Source organism: Mesoplodon bidens (genome assembly GCF_964165515.1).
Source record: "Mesoplodon bidens genome assembly, chromosome: 15".
Lineage (NCBI taxonomy): Eukaryota > Metazoa > Chordata > Mammalia > Artiodactyla > Ziphiidae > Mesoplodon > Mesoplodon bidens.
The window spans coordinates 24,624,436-24,641,228 of record NC_138171.1 but is presented as its reverse complement, the minus strand read 5'-3'; the positions used below and the strand labels follow the sequence as shown (position 1 = coordinate 24,641,228).

General features: G+C 40.1%; 1 protein-coding gene across 3 annotated transcripts in view; it reads right to left on the bottom strand.

Annotated features, from left to right (window-relative positions):
• PIGU (phosphatidylinositol glycan anchor biosynthesis class U) overlaps positions 1 to 14,184 on the bottom strand; it is a 577,582-nt gene extending 563,398 nt beyond the window's left edge. For all 3 annotated transcript variants that reach the window (XM_081256796.1, XM_081256797.1, XM_081256798.1), the window contains exons 1-2: positions 14,019 to 14,184; positions 5,013 to 5,077 (exon numbers count right to left, since the gene is read on the bottom strand). In XM_081256796.1, coding sequence (XP_081112922.1) covers positions 5,013 to 5,077; positions 14,019 to 14,148 — 195 coding nt within the window. In that variant the 5' untranslated portion in view covers positions 14,149 to 14,184. The remainder of the gene's footprint in view (positions 1 to 5,012; positions 5,078 to 14,018) is intronic.
• Between the last annotated feature and the right edge of the window lie 2,609 nt (positions 14,185 to 16,793).

The window sequence follows — 16,793 nt, the reverse complement described above, 5'->3', positions numbered from 1 at the left end:
CCAAAATTGGGCAGAAGACCTAAACAGACATTTCTCCAAAGAAGATATACAGATTGCCAACAAACACATGAAAGAATGCTCAACATCATTAATCATTAGAGAAATGTAAATCAAAACTACAATGATGGGGCTTCCCTGGTGGTGCAGTGGTTGAGAGTCCGCCTGCCGATGCAGGGGACACGGGTTCGTGCCCTGGTCCGGGAAGATCCCACATACCGTGGAGCGGCTGGGCCCGTGAGCCATGGCCGCTGAGCCTGTGCGTCTGGAGCCTGTGCTCCGCAACAGGAGAGGCCACAACAGTGAGAGGCCCGCGTAAAGCAAAAAAAAAAAAAAAAAAAAAAAACTACAATGAGATATCATCTCACACCGGTCAGAGTGGCCATCATCAAAAAAATCTACAAACAATAAATGCTGGAGAGGGTGTGGAGGAAAGGGAACCCTCTTTCACTGTTGGTGGGAATGTAAATTGATACAGCCACTATGGAGAACAGTATGGAAGTTCCTTAAAAAACTAAAAATAGAACTACCATACAACCCAGCAATCCCACTACTGGGCATATACCCTGAGAAAACGATAATTCAAAAAGAGTCACGTACCACAATGCTCATTGCAGCTCTATTTACAATAGCCAGGACGTGGAAGCAACCGAAGTGTCCATCAACAGATGAATGGATAAAGAAGACGTGGCACATATATATAATGGAATATTACTCAGCCATAAAAAGAAACGAAATTGAGTTATTTGTAGTGAGGTGGATGGACCTAGAGTCTGTCATACAGAGTGAATTAAGTCAGAAAGAGCAAAACAAATATAGTATGCTAACACATATATATATGGAATCTAAAAAAAAAAAAAAAAGGTCATGAAGAACCTAGGGGCAGGATGGGAATAAAGACACAGAGCTACTAGAGAATGGACTTGAGGACATGGGGAGGGGGAAGGGTAAGCTGGGACAAAGTGAGAGAGTGGCATGGACATATATACACTACCAAACATAAAATAGATAGCTAGTTGGAAGCAGCCACGTAGCATAGGGAGATCAGCTTGGTGCTCTGTGACCACCTAGAATATTGGGATAGGGAGGGTGGGAGGGAAGGAGATGCAAGAGGGAAGAGATATGGGGATATATGTATATGTATAGCTGATTCACTTTGTTATAAAGCAGAAACTAACACACCATTGTAAAGCAATTATACTCCAATAAAGATGTTAAAAAAAGAAAGAAAGAATCTGCCTTCCGATGCAGGGGACGCGGGTTCCAACCCTGGTCGGGGAACTAAGATTCCACATGCCACAGGGCAACTAAGCCCTCACACCACAACTATTGAGCTCACACATTTCAACAAGAGAGCCCACGTGTGGCAAACTACAGAGCCCATACACCCTGGAGCCCACGTACCACAACTATATAGAGAAGACCTGCATGCCACAACTAGAGAGAAGACCTGCACACCACAACTAGAAAGAAGCCCTCATGCCACAATGAAGAGCCTGTGCCACAACAAAAGATCCCACACGCCTCAACGAAGACCCCATGTGCTGCAACTAAGACCTGATGCAGCCAAAAAAATAAATAAATAATAAAATAAATAAATATTTTAAAAAATAAAATAAAAATGTATAGAAATATCCAGCCACTGTGTTATATATCAGGAACTAACATAGTGTTGTAGGTCAATTATACTTCAAAAACAAAGAAACAAACTTATAGAAAAAGAGAGCAGATTTGTGGTTACCAGAGGGGGAGGGGAAACTGGATGAAGATGGTCAAAAGGTACAAATTTCCAGTTATAAGATAAATAAGTACTAAGGATGTAATGTACAACAAATGATAAATATAATTAACACTGCTGTACGTTATATATGAAAGTTGTTAAGAGAGTAACTCCTAACAGTTTGCATCACAAGGAAAAAAATTTTTTTCCTATTTCGTTGATGTTATTATCTCTATGAGATAATGGATGTTCACTAAACTTACTGTGGTCGTCATTTCATGATGTATAAAAGTCAAATCATTCTGCTGTACACCTTAAACTTACACAGCGCTGTATGTCAATTATATCTCAATAAAAGTGGGGAAAACAGATAGATACATAGATAGATAGCAAATCCAAACTCCTAACCATTTCTGTAAAAAGTCCTACATAATCAGACCCCTAATTTCTTACAGCTTATCTCTGTTACTCTCCTCTTTGCTCATTCTGCCTTAGCAACACCGGCCATCTTTCTGCAACTCACAAATGCCAAGCTCATTTCCAAATTAGGGTTATCATATGGCTTGCTTGATTCATTTAGATCTCTTATCCAAATTTCACTTCCTCAGAGTGCCTTCCCTACATACACTATCTAAAATAGCCATACACATGACCATCACTCTTTATCCTTTTACTCAGCTTTATTTTTCTACATACACTTACCATTTAAGTGAAATCATATTTTTCAAAATTTAGCTTTATGGAGGTATAGTTGGTATAAAATAAACTGCACATTTTCAAAGTATACAACTTGATATGTTCTGACCTATGAATACACCTATGAAATCATCACCACAATCAAGATAGTGAACATATCCACCATTCCCAAATGTTTACCAATTTTACTATTCATCCCAAAGAACCAACTTTGTTTCCATGACTTTCAATATTTTCTGCTTTCTGTTTCATTTGTTTCCTCTCAGATCTTTATTATTCCTTTTATTCTGCTTACTTTGAGTTTATCTTCTTTTTCTAGCTTCTTAAGGTAGAAACTGAGGTCAGTGATTTGAGACCTTTCTTCTTTTTCAATACAGGCATTTAACACCATAAATTTCCCCCAAGTACTGCTTTAGCAACATCCCACATATTTTGATAGGTTGTGTTTTCGTTTCATTCAGTTCAAAATACTTTCTAATTTCCCTTCTGATTTCTTCTTTGATCATGAGTTATTGAGGAATATGTTACTTAGTTTCCAAATATTTGGGGATTTTCCAGGTATCTTTCTGGTATTAATTTTTCATCTAAGCCCACTGAGGTTAGAGAATGTACTGTGTATGACGTCAATCCTTTTCAATTTATTGAGCCTTGCTTTATGGCTCAGAATATGGTCTATCTTGCAAATGTATACTTGAAAAGATTATGTGTTTTGCTGTTATTGGATGCAATGTTCTGTAAATGTCAATGAGGTCAAGTTGGTTGGTGTGTTGTTCGAGTCTTCTATATCTTTGTTGACTTTCTGTCTGCTTGTTCTATCAGTCATTGACAGAGGGAAACTGAAATCTCAGACTATTTGGGGATTTGTCTATTTCTCCTTGCAGTTCTATCAGTCTTCATGTATTTTGAAACTCTGTTATTAGGTGCATAAAGATTAGGATTGTTATGTCTTCTTGACGAATTGACCCCTTAATCATGATAAAGTGAACTTCTTTATCCCTGGCAACATTCTTTGCTCTGAAATCTGTTTCTTTTTTACTAACTTATTGTCTGTTTCTCTTAGAAATACAAGTATAATAACGCCAAGGACTGTCTTGTTTTATATCCCTAGCACCTAGCAGAGTAGCTGGCATTTGGTGTGTACTTAACAAATCTTTGTTAAAGGAAATAGAGAAAGGAAGGAGGGGTTGGAATACATATGCAGATACAGACCTAAGCACTAAGAATAAGTGATGATAGGGTGCCAGAACACGTTCTGAGGAGCATACATCACAGTGGGTAAAATAACTACAGAGGCAATTTCAAGAGTATGATATGAGCCATGAAAAGGATAAGCACAAGATGCTTTGGAAGATATAGGAGAAACACCTAACTTAGTGTAAGGTGATGAGGGATGGCTTTCTGGGGGAGGCAAAACCAAAGCTAATATCCGATTAGTAGAGTCAACCACAAAAAGAAGGAAGATTGGCCCTCCATAAGAAGATAACAACATAAGCAAAGATACAGGTGAGAGAATATGATGCTGGAGCATAATAAAAGCATGTCAGAACTCTCTCAGAGGGTTCCTAGTCTGTCTAGAAAACATACTGCCCAAGGCCCACAGCACATACCACTGGCTAGTGGGCTATGCTTGCATATGCCCACACACATCCATTCCCAATGATTGAATTGTGTGCTCATTAAGAGTCTCTTAAATTGTTCCTAACCTGTTTCTGCTAGTAGTTCTTGTTATTATGGTTCAATTAGATAGTAATACAAAGATAATGAAATATGAATGCAAAAGAGTTGTTATCTCCATGAGAATCAAGTTGAACGTTTTAAAAAGACTAGATAGAAGAACCAAAAAAAATTGTTCTCAAAGTAGGTATGAGGGAGACAACTGTAAAAATTAGGGGTAAAAATGCCAAATTAGAAGACTTCTATTCTAAATGATAAAGCCAATAAAAGTGGGGAGAGGAAAGTGGAAAGACATGTGGTTGGGGTGATGAGCGGGGCCCACAGGGCTTTGTATGCATCCTAAGGTGTTTGGATTTTATCCTGAGATCAGTGTTGAGCAGGACAGTGACAAAATCAGATGCACATTTCAGAAAGATGGCTCTGACTGCAGAATAAGAAGTAAAGGAGCAAGACTGAATGCAGAAAGACTTGTCAGGAAGCTGTTGAGAGATGATGGTGAACTAAGAGTCATTTTACTATTCTTAAGAACTAATTTTATGGGTTAAATGGCTTTTGTGGGCTTTCTAAGAAACCAACACTGCTGGCACAGTTTTCATGGGAAAGTACGTTCCAAAGAACTAATTACATGCCAATTAGCATATAACCTATTCATGAACTGGGAACTGTTTACAATTTATTTGCCAATAAAAATGATAACTTCTGCAGAAGTCTCATCTGCTTCCCCAAATTACAATCTTAATCTGGATCATTTCCACTGCAATTGTGAAACCTCCTCTTAAGCAGAGGCCATCTAAAAAAGGGCTGTTTCTAAGTACGATTTTCAAAAATAGATCTCTTTAAATGTTTGTACAAAACAGAGTTAGGCTTTGGCATTTGTGACTATAAACTACTCTTAGTACCCAAAAAAGAAAACAAGAACACTTACTTCATGAAATACTGCTCCAGAATACGGAGACACTCCCAAGTCCAACAGTGAGAGGCCTTCAACCACTGAAAAGTAAGACATCCAAGTTCACTCTTACTTTAGAGACATATGCAGACTGGCCATAATCCAAAGTGTTAGATACTCCCAGGAACAAGAAGGGCTTCACAGTTTGTCTAACCCCCTTTACCTCATTCCCAGCGAGTGAATTTAAATCTTGATTTCAGATGATGGTCAACTTTTTTCTATACAGAGCATCTCTTTTCATTGTGGGGCAGCACTCATTATGAGAAAATTTTATATTAAACTATAAACTTCCTTTGATCTCTTTGTAACTTCCACCCACTCTAAAAAGTGTTTTGTTTGGGAACTCCCTGGCGGTCCAACAGTTAGGACTTGGCGCTTTCACTGCCAGGGTCCGAGGTTCAATCCCTGGTCGGGGAACTAAGATCCTGGAAGACACATGGTGTGGCCAGAAAAATAAATTTTTTAAAAAGTGTTTCATTTATATATATTCTGCCCCATTCCAAAAAACAATAAGATAACAGGACTTCCCTGGTGGCCAATGCAGGGGATGTGGGTTAGATCCCTGGTCCAGGAAGATCCCACATGATTCGGAGCAACTAAGCCCATGCACCACAACTACTGAAGTCTACACACTCTAGGGTCCATGTGCCACAACTACTGAGCCCGCGTGCTGCAACTACTGAAGCCTGCGCACCTAGAGCCCGTGCTCCGCAGCAAGAGAAGCCACCGCGATAAGCCTGCATACCACAACGAAGAGTAGTCCCCGCTCACCTCAACTAGAGAAAGCCCGCGCACAGCAACGAAGACCCAATGCAGCCAAAAAATAAATAAAAACAATAAGATAACAAATTAGAAGATGTGAGAAATGTCCACAGAGAAGGAAAATGGGCAGCCACTCTCATATGTTGATTGTTTGAGTGACATTTGTATTAATTTTTCTACAGGCAACAGGTACTTTTTTTTTCTTTTTATTATTTTTAGCTGCATTGGGTCTTCACTGCTGCAGGCAGGCTTTCTCTAGTTGCGGCAAGCGGGGGCTACTCTTCATTGCGGTGTGCAGGCTTCTCACTGCGGTGGCTTCTCTTGTTGTGGTGCATGGGCTCTAGGCACATGGGCTTCATTAGTTGTGTCATGTGGGCTCAGTAGTTGTGGCTCACAGGCTCTAGAGCACAGGCTCAGTAGTTGTGGCTCACAGGTTTATTGCTCCGCAGCATGTGAGATCTTCCCAGACCAGGGCTCGAACCCGTGTCCCCTGCATTGGCAGGCTGATTCTTAACCACTGCGCCACCAGGGAAGCCCCAACAGGTACTTTTTTAATGTGTGCCTTTTGCCCCAGAAACAATTGCTCTTAGGGCAATTTATCCTATGGAAATAATTGGACAGGTGCCCAAAGAAATATGTTCATAATCATGCTCAGAGTACCAAAAAATTTAAAAAACCCCAGGGCCTCCCTGGTGGCGCAGTGGTTGAGAGTCCGCCTGCCGATGCAGGGGATACGGGTTCGTGCCCCGGTCTGGGAGGATCCCATATGCCGCGGAGCGGCTGGGCCCGTGAGCCATGGCCGCTGGGCCTGCGCATCCGGAGCCTGTGCTCCGCAACGGGAGAGGCCACAACAGTGAGAGGCCCGCATACCACAAAAAAAAAAAAAGAAAAAAAAAAAACCCCAACGTTCATTAATGGAGATTTATGTAAATGAATTGTGATGTATATACATATATGTATATGTGGATAGATACATAGATAGAGAGAAACACTTTATAGTTAAAAATCATACTATGCTATAAATAATTGAATAAATAAACAAGTGAAAGAGAAAAGAAAACTCTTCCTTAAAGAGAACTATAAGTACCAAATGTAGAAGGAAAGACGGAAATAGATAATCACCATTTGGCAGACCCCACAGTAATAATCTTGAAAGGCAAGTATCAATAATGGATACTAAAATTAGTGGGTAAAAATGATTGGAAACAGTATCTGCAAGGGGAAAAATAATGATTTTATGTGGCTAAACCTGGCATTCACTATCTTACTCAAGTGACCTACATTAACATCACCAGTAATATGTTGACCAGTTAACATTATCAACATCAAGTACCTCCTGACATAATTCACCGAGATGGGGATAAAAAAAACTTCTGTGGTCCTTATGCCAAAAATGTGTTATCCTTCCCAAAAAAGCGTAACTTCAATCTCATCATGAGGAAATATCAAGCAAACCCAAACTGAGAGACAAAGTAACTGGCCAGTACTCTTTAAAAATGTTAAGTCTGAGGAAGCGTCCCAGATGGGAAGAGACTAAGGATACATAACAATTAAATGCAATAACGGGGTCATGATTGGATTTTGGACCAGAAAAAGGACATTAGTGGAACAACTGGTAAAAATCCTGTAGGTTTGTAGATTAGTTAGTAGTATTGTATCAGTGTTAATTTTCTGGTTTAGGTCATTGTACTATGGTTATGTAAGATATTAACAGTAAAAGAAGCTGGGTGAAGGGTAAACAAACTCTATGTACCATTTTTGAAACTTTTTTGAAAATCTAAAATTATTTTAAAATTAAGAGTTAAAATAAAGAAGTATATTACAGATATATTACAGCTGACCCTTAAACAACACGGGTTTGAAATGCATGGGTCCAATTATACGTGGATTTTTTTCAATAATAAATACTACAGTACTACACAATTTGCGGTTGGTTGAATCTGTGGATGCGGAACCTCAGATATGGAGGAACCAAAGGTACAGAGGAATAGCATATATAGAGGGCTGACAATAAATGATACTTGGATTTTCAACTGCACAGAAGGTCGGTCGGTGCCCCTAACTCCTGGATTGTTCAAGGGCCAACCTTATATTTACTGAAGGAAAGATGTCAATGAAATATTCTAAAATGAAAAACAGGTCATAACACAGCATGTAAAATATGATCAAATTTCATTTTAAATATTAATCAGCATTCATTTAATTATTTGAGAATGAATATGTATTCGATGAGAAATGCCTCAAAATAAGCACAAAACATAAACATTAAATAAAACAAATAAAATAAACAAACAAATAAAAAGTTAACAGTGACCATCTCTGGGTGATAAAATTATAGAAGATGTTTGGTTTCTTTTATCTTTTCTTCACTTTCTGAGTCTTTAGCAATGAGCATGTATTACTTTATAATTATTAATAAGCAACAGGAAAACTAATTTTAAAAGAGTGAAAAAGAATAAGAAAAACATAAAACAGAGCCACAGAAACCTATAAAGTGTAAGCTTATAAATGCATGAAGTATACATAAGAAAACTGATATACATAAGAAACTGTTCCCTCCAGGAAACAGAAATGGGTGGTATAGGAAAACAGTGGAAAGATGCCTTTTAGTCATACGGACTTTTGCACCTTTGATTTTTGAACCATAAGACTGAATTACCTATTCAAAAATGAGTAAACAAAACAAAATCAAACTTACAAAGCCTGTTTTTAAAAGAACTACTTATTTGTAATGAGTGAGCCATAAGTATGGCTTTAAATTTTATAGACCCACCCTAGAAGGAAACCTATCATTTACATAATTCATGATGTCTATAAAATAAAACAAAGCCCGATGCTCAAGACAACTGTAACTGGTCCTTATCCTAGGACCAGAGAGAAACTTCCCTCATGGAGCCATATAAGGAGGCTGCTGTGTAACACAACTATTAAACCCTTCACTAACAGCTTTACTGGACACCCAAGGAGATGATATCTAACAACTAATGTTTTAGAATAGTTGACCATAAAAGCTAACTAATCATGGCCAATTATTCTAAAACACCAGTGTTGTTGCTTTTCTTTTTCATAAAGTCTCTCAACTCTTAACTCATAAATCAGATAAGCAAGAATTTATTTAGTTACCTTGATGTACTTTTCCTATGGCTGATAATAAAAGCATATCATCTAGTAGAAGACAAACACTGTCTTTGAGCTTCCCATACCAAGAAGGGTAAGCATTCAGCTTGTTCAAAACAAGTGGTATCCTTATATTTCTAGCCTAGAGGACCCAAGAAACAGTGTCATCCCAGTAGCAATAAACACACCTAGGACTTCCCTGGTGGCGCAGTGGTTGAGAGTCCGCCTGCCGATTCAGGGGACATGGGTTCGTGCCCCGGTCCGGGAAGATCCCACATGCTGCGGAGCGGCTGGGCCCGTGAGCCATGGCTGCTGAGCCTGCGCGTCCGGAGCCTGTGCTCCACAACAGGAGAGGCCACAACAGTGAGAGGCCCGCGTACTGCAAAAAAACAAAAAAACACACCTAGCATACAGATCTTGGTTTCTAAATGATATTCTCCAATAGAAGGAACAAGGGCTCCTTGGAGAAGTGGTCAATTCTAGGGCTGGACCAAGAAAAATACAAGGTAAGCCTGGAGCATCTTGTGGTTCCAGAAAGTAATACAGTGCTTAAAAAAAAAAAAGTAGGAGGGAGGTATGTCAAAAGGACAAAGGAGACAACTGAAAGAGGTCCCAATGGCCAAAGTAGTATGGATTATAATCCAGAGAATAAAACAAATACCCATGAGTTCACACTGATATAAATATAATTGAATAAATAAATATGGGAATTCCCTGGCAGTCCAGTGGTTAGGACTCGGCGCTATCACTGCCGTGACCCGGGTTCAATCCCTGGTTGGGAACTAAGATCCCACAAGCTGTGCGGCATGGCCAAAAAAAAAAAAAAAAGGGCAGAAGAACTAAATAGACATTTTTCTGAAGAGGAAACGCAGATGGCCAACAGGCATATGAAAAGATGCTCAACATGGCTAATCATCAGGGAAATGCAAATCAAAACCACAATGAGATATCACCTCACACCTATCAGAATGGCTATCATCAAAAAGAAAACAAATAACAAATGTTGATGAGGATGTGGAGAAAGGGGAAAACCCTCCTACACTGTTGGTGGAAATATAAATTGGCACAGCCACTTTGGAATACAATATGGAGGTTTTTCAAAAAACTAAAAACAGAACTACCATATGACCCAGCAATTCTACTCCTGGGTATATATATATATATATATATATATTTTTTTTTTTTTTTTTTTTGCGGTACGTGGGCCTCTCACCGTTGTGGCCTCTCCCGTTGTGGAGCACAGGCCCCGCTGCAGACGCGCAGGCTCAGCAGCCATGGCTCACGGGCCCAGCCGCTCCGCGGCACGTGGGATCTTCCCGGACCGGGGCACGATACCGCGTCCCCTGCATCGGCAGGCGGACTCTCAACCACTGCGCCACCAGGGAAGCCCTGGGTATATATTTAAAAAAAAAAAAAAAAAACTAATTGGAAAAGATACATGCATCCAATGTTCATAGCAGCATTATTTACAATTGCCAAGATATGGAAGCAACCTCAGTGTCCATCAACAGATGAATAGATAAAGAAGATGTGGTATATGTATATATACAATGGAATACTACTCAGCCATAAAAAATAATGAAATTTTGCCATTTGCAGCAACATGGATGGACTTGGATGGCATTACGCTAAGTGAAATAAGTCAGAGAAAGACAAATATGCTATCACTTATATGTGGAATCTAAAAAAATACAACAGACTAGTGAATATAACAAAAAAGAAGCAGACTCAGAGATACAGAGAACAAACTAGTGGTTATCAATGGGGAGAGGGAAGGGGGGAGGAGCAATATAGGAGTAGGGGATTAAGAGGTATAAACTATTATGTATAAAATAAGCTACAATGTATTCTACAACACAGGTAATATGGCCAATATTTTGTAACAACTATAAAGCATAACCTTTAAAAACTGTGAATCACTATATTATATACCTATAAATTATATAATATTATACATCAACTATGTTTCAATAAAGTAAATAAATAAATAAAAATAAAACAAAAAAAAAGAAGGAATGAGGGAAATAGAAAAGTCACCATTAGAACACCACAGTAATGATTGCTGCAGGGAAGACCAAACTATAAATGCAAAAAGTAGTGGGCAAAAAGTTAAAGAGAAACAGGATGTTTACAGAGCCCCAGAGTATATCCCCCTAATGTTTACTACTTAAAAGGGGAAAATAGGGACTTCCCTGGCCATCCAGTGCCTAGGACTTGGTGCTTTCACTGCCAGGGCCTGGGTTCAATCCCTGATCAGGGAACTAAGATCCCACAAGCTGTACAGCATGGCCAAAAAATAAAAATAAAAAGGGAAAATAGTAATTTTGCAGTGGAGAAGCCAGACAGATATGTGTTATACTGTACCATGAATATACAATCAGGAAAATCCAAACTATGGGAAACTCTACAGGTCAAATGGTCTAGGTTCTTAAACAGATAAATACTAAAGAAAAGGATGAGATGGACAGGAAATTTTAAAATTAAGGGAGACTTAAAAGACATACATAAACTTTTTTTGAAGACCATGACTAAGCTATAGTGTCTAGGGATGCTCATTTGGGTAATAAGACAAAAAGAAAGCAAAGATGTCATTATTATAAAAAACAGAATAATGGTTTACTTATGAGGGGGATGAGAGGCTGTGATTGAGATGGGGTATATGGAAAGGCTTCTAGGAAAAGTGGCAAAGTTCTGATTCTTGACTTGGATGATGGTTACAAAAGTGTTTGCCTTATAATGCACTGTGCAATACACTGCTGTGCGCAGTTTACTAATTCTGTATTTATTTAGCAATAAGTGTTTTGTTTTGTTTTTTTAAGTAGTGCTATCAGAAGTGTTCCTCTTGACCCTGACTCTCACAGCTGCATTGGAAACGGGTTTCTAAACAAGCACTCACAGTTTGAGCTGTATCCTGACTCAAGAAGCTAAGCCCATAATAATTCCCAATCTCTAGGTCAAAGGCTGAGGAAACACCAAAATATGACAGAAATGTTCCAAAATTATTCTTGACAAGATAGTATACAGTGAACTCTGGTGGAACAGCCACGTCTAAAGATTGCTAGCTAGTCACATAATATTATTATCTATGTGACTTTCGGCAAGGAACAATCTCTCTGTACTTTAATTTTCTCATCTATAAAGTGGGGCTAACAATAGTATTTACATCATAAGCCATTTTAGAGGACTTCCCTGGTGGCACAGTGGTTAAGAATCGGCCTGCCAATGCAGGAGACACAGGTTTGAGCCCTGGTCCGGGAAGATCCCACATGCTGCAGAGCAACTAAGCCTGTGCGCCACAACCACTGAGCCTGTGCTCTAGAGCCCACAAGCCGCAATTACTGAGCCCGCGTGCTGCAACTACTGAGGTCCGCACGCCCTAGAGCCCATGCGCTGCAACGAAGAGTAGCCCCTGCTCACCGCACCTACAGAAAGCAGCAATGAAGACCCAATGCAGCCAAAACTAAAATAAATAAATAAATTTATTTATTTATTTATTTTTTTAAAAAGCCATTGTAGAAATTAAATGTTTTTTTAACATACCTAAACTGCTTAGAACAGTACCTGGCATGTGGAAAGCATTACATCAGTGTTAGTTATTATTATTTTTATTGGACTGAGAAGCACATTTTGTCAAGCATTTTATCAAGCAAGAAATTTGTATACATTTTAGTTGCACTATCAAATAAACGGATGGATCCGCTGGAATCCAAAAGAAAGCTGGAAACAAGTGGCTTCAACAAACAATTCAGTTTGTTCAACAAATAATTACACTCAAATATTATATGCAAAGATATCAAGTCTAAGCTCTTACCATCACACATATAAATTACAACTATCTTTATTACCATCTGTCAACTGGGAAACCTGGGAAAATTACTTAACTTCTCCAAACCTCAGTTTCTTCATCGGTAAAATGGGGAAAATAACACCATCTAACACACAGAAAAACTGGAGGATAAAATGAGGCTTACCATAGTCTCTGATATATAGTAAGTATTTTTAGGAAACTTAGCTCTAATTATTCATAAAACATCCATTCATTACGCCATTCCAAAATATCTACGGGACAACATCAAAACTCTAGCATTTAAAGTTTGAGGACATGAGGGGGACTTCTGGGGTGCTGGTAATGTTCTGTTTCTTAATCTGGGTCCTGGCTATATGGGCATATACAGTTTGTAAAAATTCCTTGAGCTCTACACTTATTACATGTCCATACTTCAGGAAGACAGTTTTCAAAAAATTTCTTCAAACTCTGGCCCTAACCTAACCCCCATCCCATTACTCCCCTACTTCGGACATTTCACATCCTTCAACATTTCTTGATCCTGTTTATCTTCTACCTGGAACTCCCCTTTTTCTAATCTCCCTTTCCAAACTCTGCATCCTTCAAGAGTTAGCTCGAATTCCACAGCTTTAAGAAGCTGGAAAAGGAGGGGACTCTTTCTTCAGGGTCAGAACTCCAAAGGAGGAACTGGACGTACAAAGGAAGTACATTTTTCACAAATGATTATAATAATTATTATAATTATCTATCTCTCCCACTAGCCTATGGATCTTTGGCCCAAATTCTGTCTCTTTGTAGGCGCCAGCGTAAACAGGAACTTGAAGAACTATAAAGACACAGTAGGAAAAGATGCACTCAAAGTCCCAGACTGAGAATAAGCTTCTTAATCACGCTCACTCACACACTCTCCTCGCTTAGGCAAGACTGGTCCCCTCACTCAGGCCCCCGTCACACACCATCCTACACCCCAGGGGAACATCACATTGCGATCTCGCGCCAAATCCCCCCCACCCAGCACGCCCCTTCCTCATCTCGACCCTTCCTCAGACCACGCTACTCAGCTCAGGACCCGAGTGGGACACACCCCCTCAGGTCACCCCCGCAGGTGACCGGCCCCTAGTGCCCCAACCTCACCACACAGTCCCACGCCCACCCCCTTAGCAGCCCGCTCTCAGGCCCCGCCCTCCCGCCGTCTCCTGAGAGCGGGTCAGTTCCCCCAGAATCTTGAGCTTGCGGCCACTGCCCCCGCCTCCCATTCACAGAGGCCAGGAGCGCACAGGCGGGGCCTAGCCGCCTACTCGAGCCGGTGGCCTCACCTCTCTTCCAAGAGCTCAGTGGGGACACCACCTCCACCCGCTCCGAGATAAACTCGGCCAGACTGGAGCGGAACAAGGCCGCCCGCACGGTCACTGCCACCACCAGCACCAGGGCCAAGGGAGCCGCCATGATAGCTAGGGCGGGCGCGCAGGCGGGGAGGGAAAAGCGAGGTGGAAGAGCCTCTCGACCTGTGCACCGCCCCGTGTAGTTCCGCGGCCCGGCGCGCCTAGCTGCTGCCGCCGGAGCTGCGAGACTGGGGACTACCACTCCCAGGAGGCCTTGCGGCGAAATAGGGCGGGACGACGGAAAGCGGGGCGACTCGAGCTCGTAGCAAAGTGCTAGGCGACGTCTCCTAAGGTAGCTGGTGAATTGTAAAAGCGCCCAGGAGCTGAAGTGCTGCTGAAAGTAGATAGGTGAAGGCAGTAATCGTTCTAGGATTGTGAGCGAGTTTTAAAAAGATGTTAATTTCACTCCTGTGTGTATGTTTTTAATGTTTCTTTCCCTTTTGATGTTTTTAAAAGTATTAAATATGTGTTCATTTATTTATTCTACACTTGTTGATAGACTACAAACTATATTCCAGGCACTGTATTGGGTTCTGAGGATACAGTTACAGATTTATTAGCTCTGCGGCCTTGAACAAGTTGCTTAAACCTTTCTGTGCCTCAGGTCCCTCATCTGAAGAATGTGCTGGTTGTTGGCTTGTTGTGGGCTAGCTAGAAACGATTGAGGAATGCTTAGAAATGTTGCTAGTTGCTTTTAAACACAGCCATTATCAAAAATTAAATTATATAAGCTTACAATTAAACAAGTTATGTAAGAAACAAGATAATAAATACTAAAAACACATCACTTCCTAATTATTTTACTACACTCTCGTTTTATCTGTGGTCTTGAGTTTATTTACCACTGTTATTATCACTATGGCAAATACTGTATAATGGTATTATACGTATTCAGCAACTTCAGGTTGATAGTTTAAAATCCCAACCTATGGGAGTCTTAACACCATAGAAATGGGCAAACAGTACAAATTGGGTTTCTGGAGTTTGGAGTGCCATTGATAAGCATAAGTAGCACACCACTTCATTAATTAATGTATGAAAAGTGCTTATGGTGAGTGCTTAAATGTTAGCTATAGTAATTAAAATATTAAATAAATATATAAGGAATTTAAGACCTGTGAAAGAAATGAAACAGGTTGCATAATCAAGAACGACTTGGTGAAAGAACTCCAAGATGACACAAACAGATGGAGAGATATACCATGCTCCTGGATTGGAAGAATCAATATTGTGAAAATAACTATACTACCCAAAGCAATCTACAGATTCAATACAATCCCTATCAAATTACCAAAGGCATTTTTCACAGAATCAGAACAAAAAATTATACAATTTGTATGGAAACACAGAAGATCCCGAATAGCCAAAGCAATCTTGAGAAAGAAAAATGGAGCTGGAGGAATCAGGCTCCCTGACTTCAGACTATACTACAAAGCTACAATAACCAAGACAGTATGGTACTGGCACAAAAACAGAAATACAGATCAATGGTACAGGATAGAAAGCCCAGAGATAAACCCACGCACTTATGGTCACCTAATCTATGACAAAGGAGGCAAGAATATACAAAGGAGACAAGACAGCCTCTTCAATAAATGGTGCTGGTAAAACTGGACAACTACATGTAAAAGAATGAAATTAGAACACTGCCTAACACCACACACAAAAATGAACTCAAAATGGAATATAGACCTAAATGTAAGACTGGACACTATAAAACTCTCAGAGGAAAACATAGGAAAAACACTCTTTGATATAAATCACAGCAAGCTCTTTTATGACCCACCTCCTAGAGTGATGAAAATAAAAACAAAACTAAGTGAATGTGACCTAATTAAACTTAAAAGCCTTGGCACAGCAAAGGAAACCATAAACAAGATGAAAGACAGGGCTTCCCTGGTGGCACAGTGGTTAAGAATACGCCTGCCAATGCAGGGGACACGGGTTCGACCCCTGGTCCGGGAAGATCCCAAATGCCATGGAGCAACTAAGCTGGAGCACCACAACTACTGAACCTGCGCTCTAGAGCCCGGGAGCCACAACTACAGAAGCCCACGCACCTAGAGCCCGTGCTCCGCAGCAAGAGAAGACACCACAAGAAGAAGCCTGCACACCGCAACGAAGAGTAGCTCCCACTGGCCTCAACTAGAGAAAGTCCATGCACAGCAATGAAGACCCAATGCAGCCAAAAATTAATTAATTAATTAATTTTTAAAAATCACTTGGGAAATGTATTTTTTAAATGTAAATTTCCTAGTTCTTCCCTAGAGACTGTGGTATGGGGTGGAGCCCAGGAACCTGCATTCTTAATCTCTTCAGATTATCCTGATGCTGGTGGTTCAGGAGCCATACACTGAAAGACATTACCCTGAAGGCCTAGGTATCCAGTAGTTTGTGCAAAAAAAAAATGAAAATAATAGCTAGCAAATATTCAGTGCGTATTGTGTGCAAAGTATTATTTTAAGTGCTTTACATGCTGTTTACAATACAAATTATATTTATATATATATATATATAAAATTATACAAACGCACATACACACATACTACAGGTACTATAATTTCCCCATCACCACATGCAGATGAGGAAACTAAGACACAAGGAGATTTAGTCATTTGTCTGGGGTCACACAGCTAATAAGTGGCAGAACCAGGATCCAGATGTTGTGGTTAAGCTTCTATGCGTGAGAAGATGAGAGGAATTTGGGTT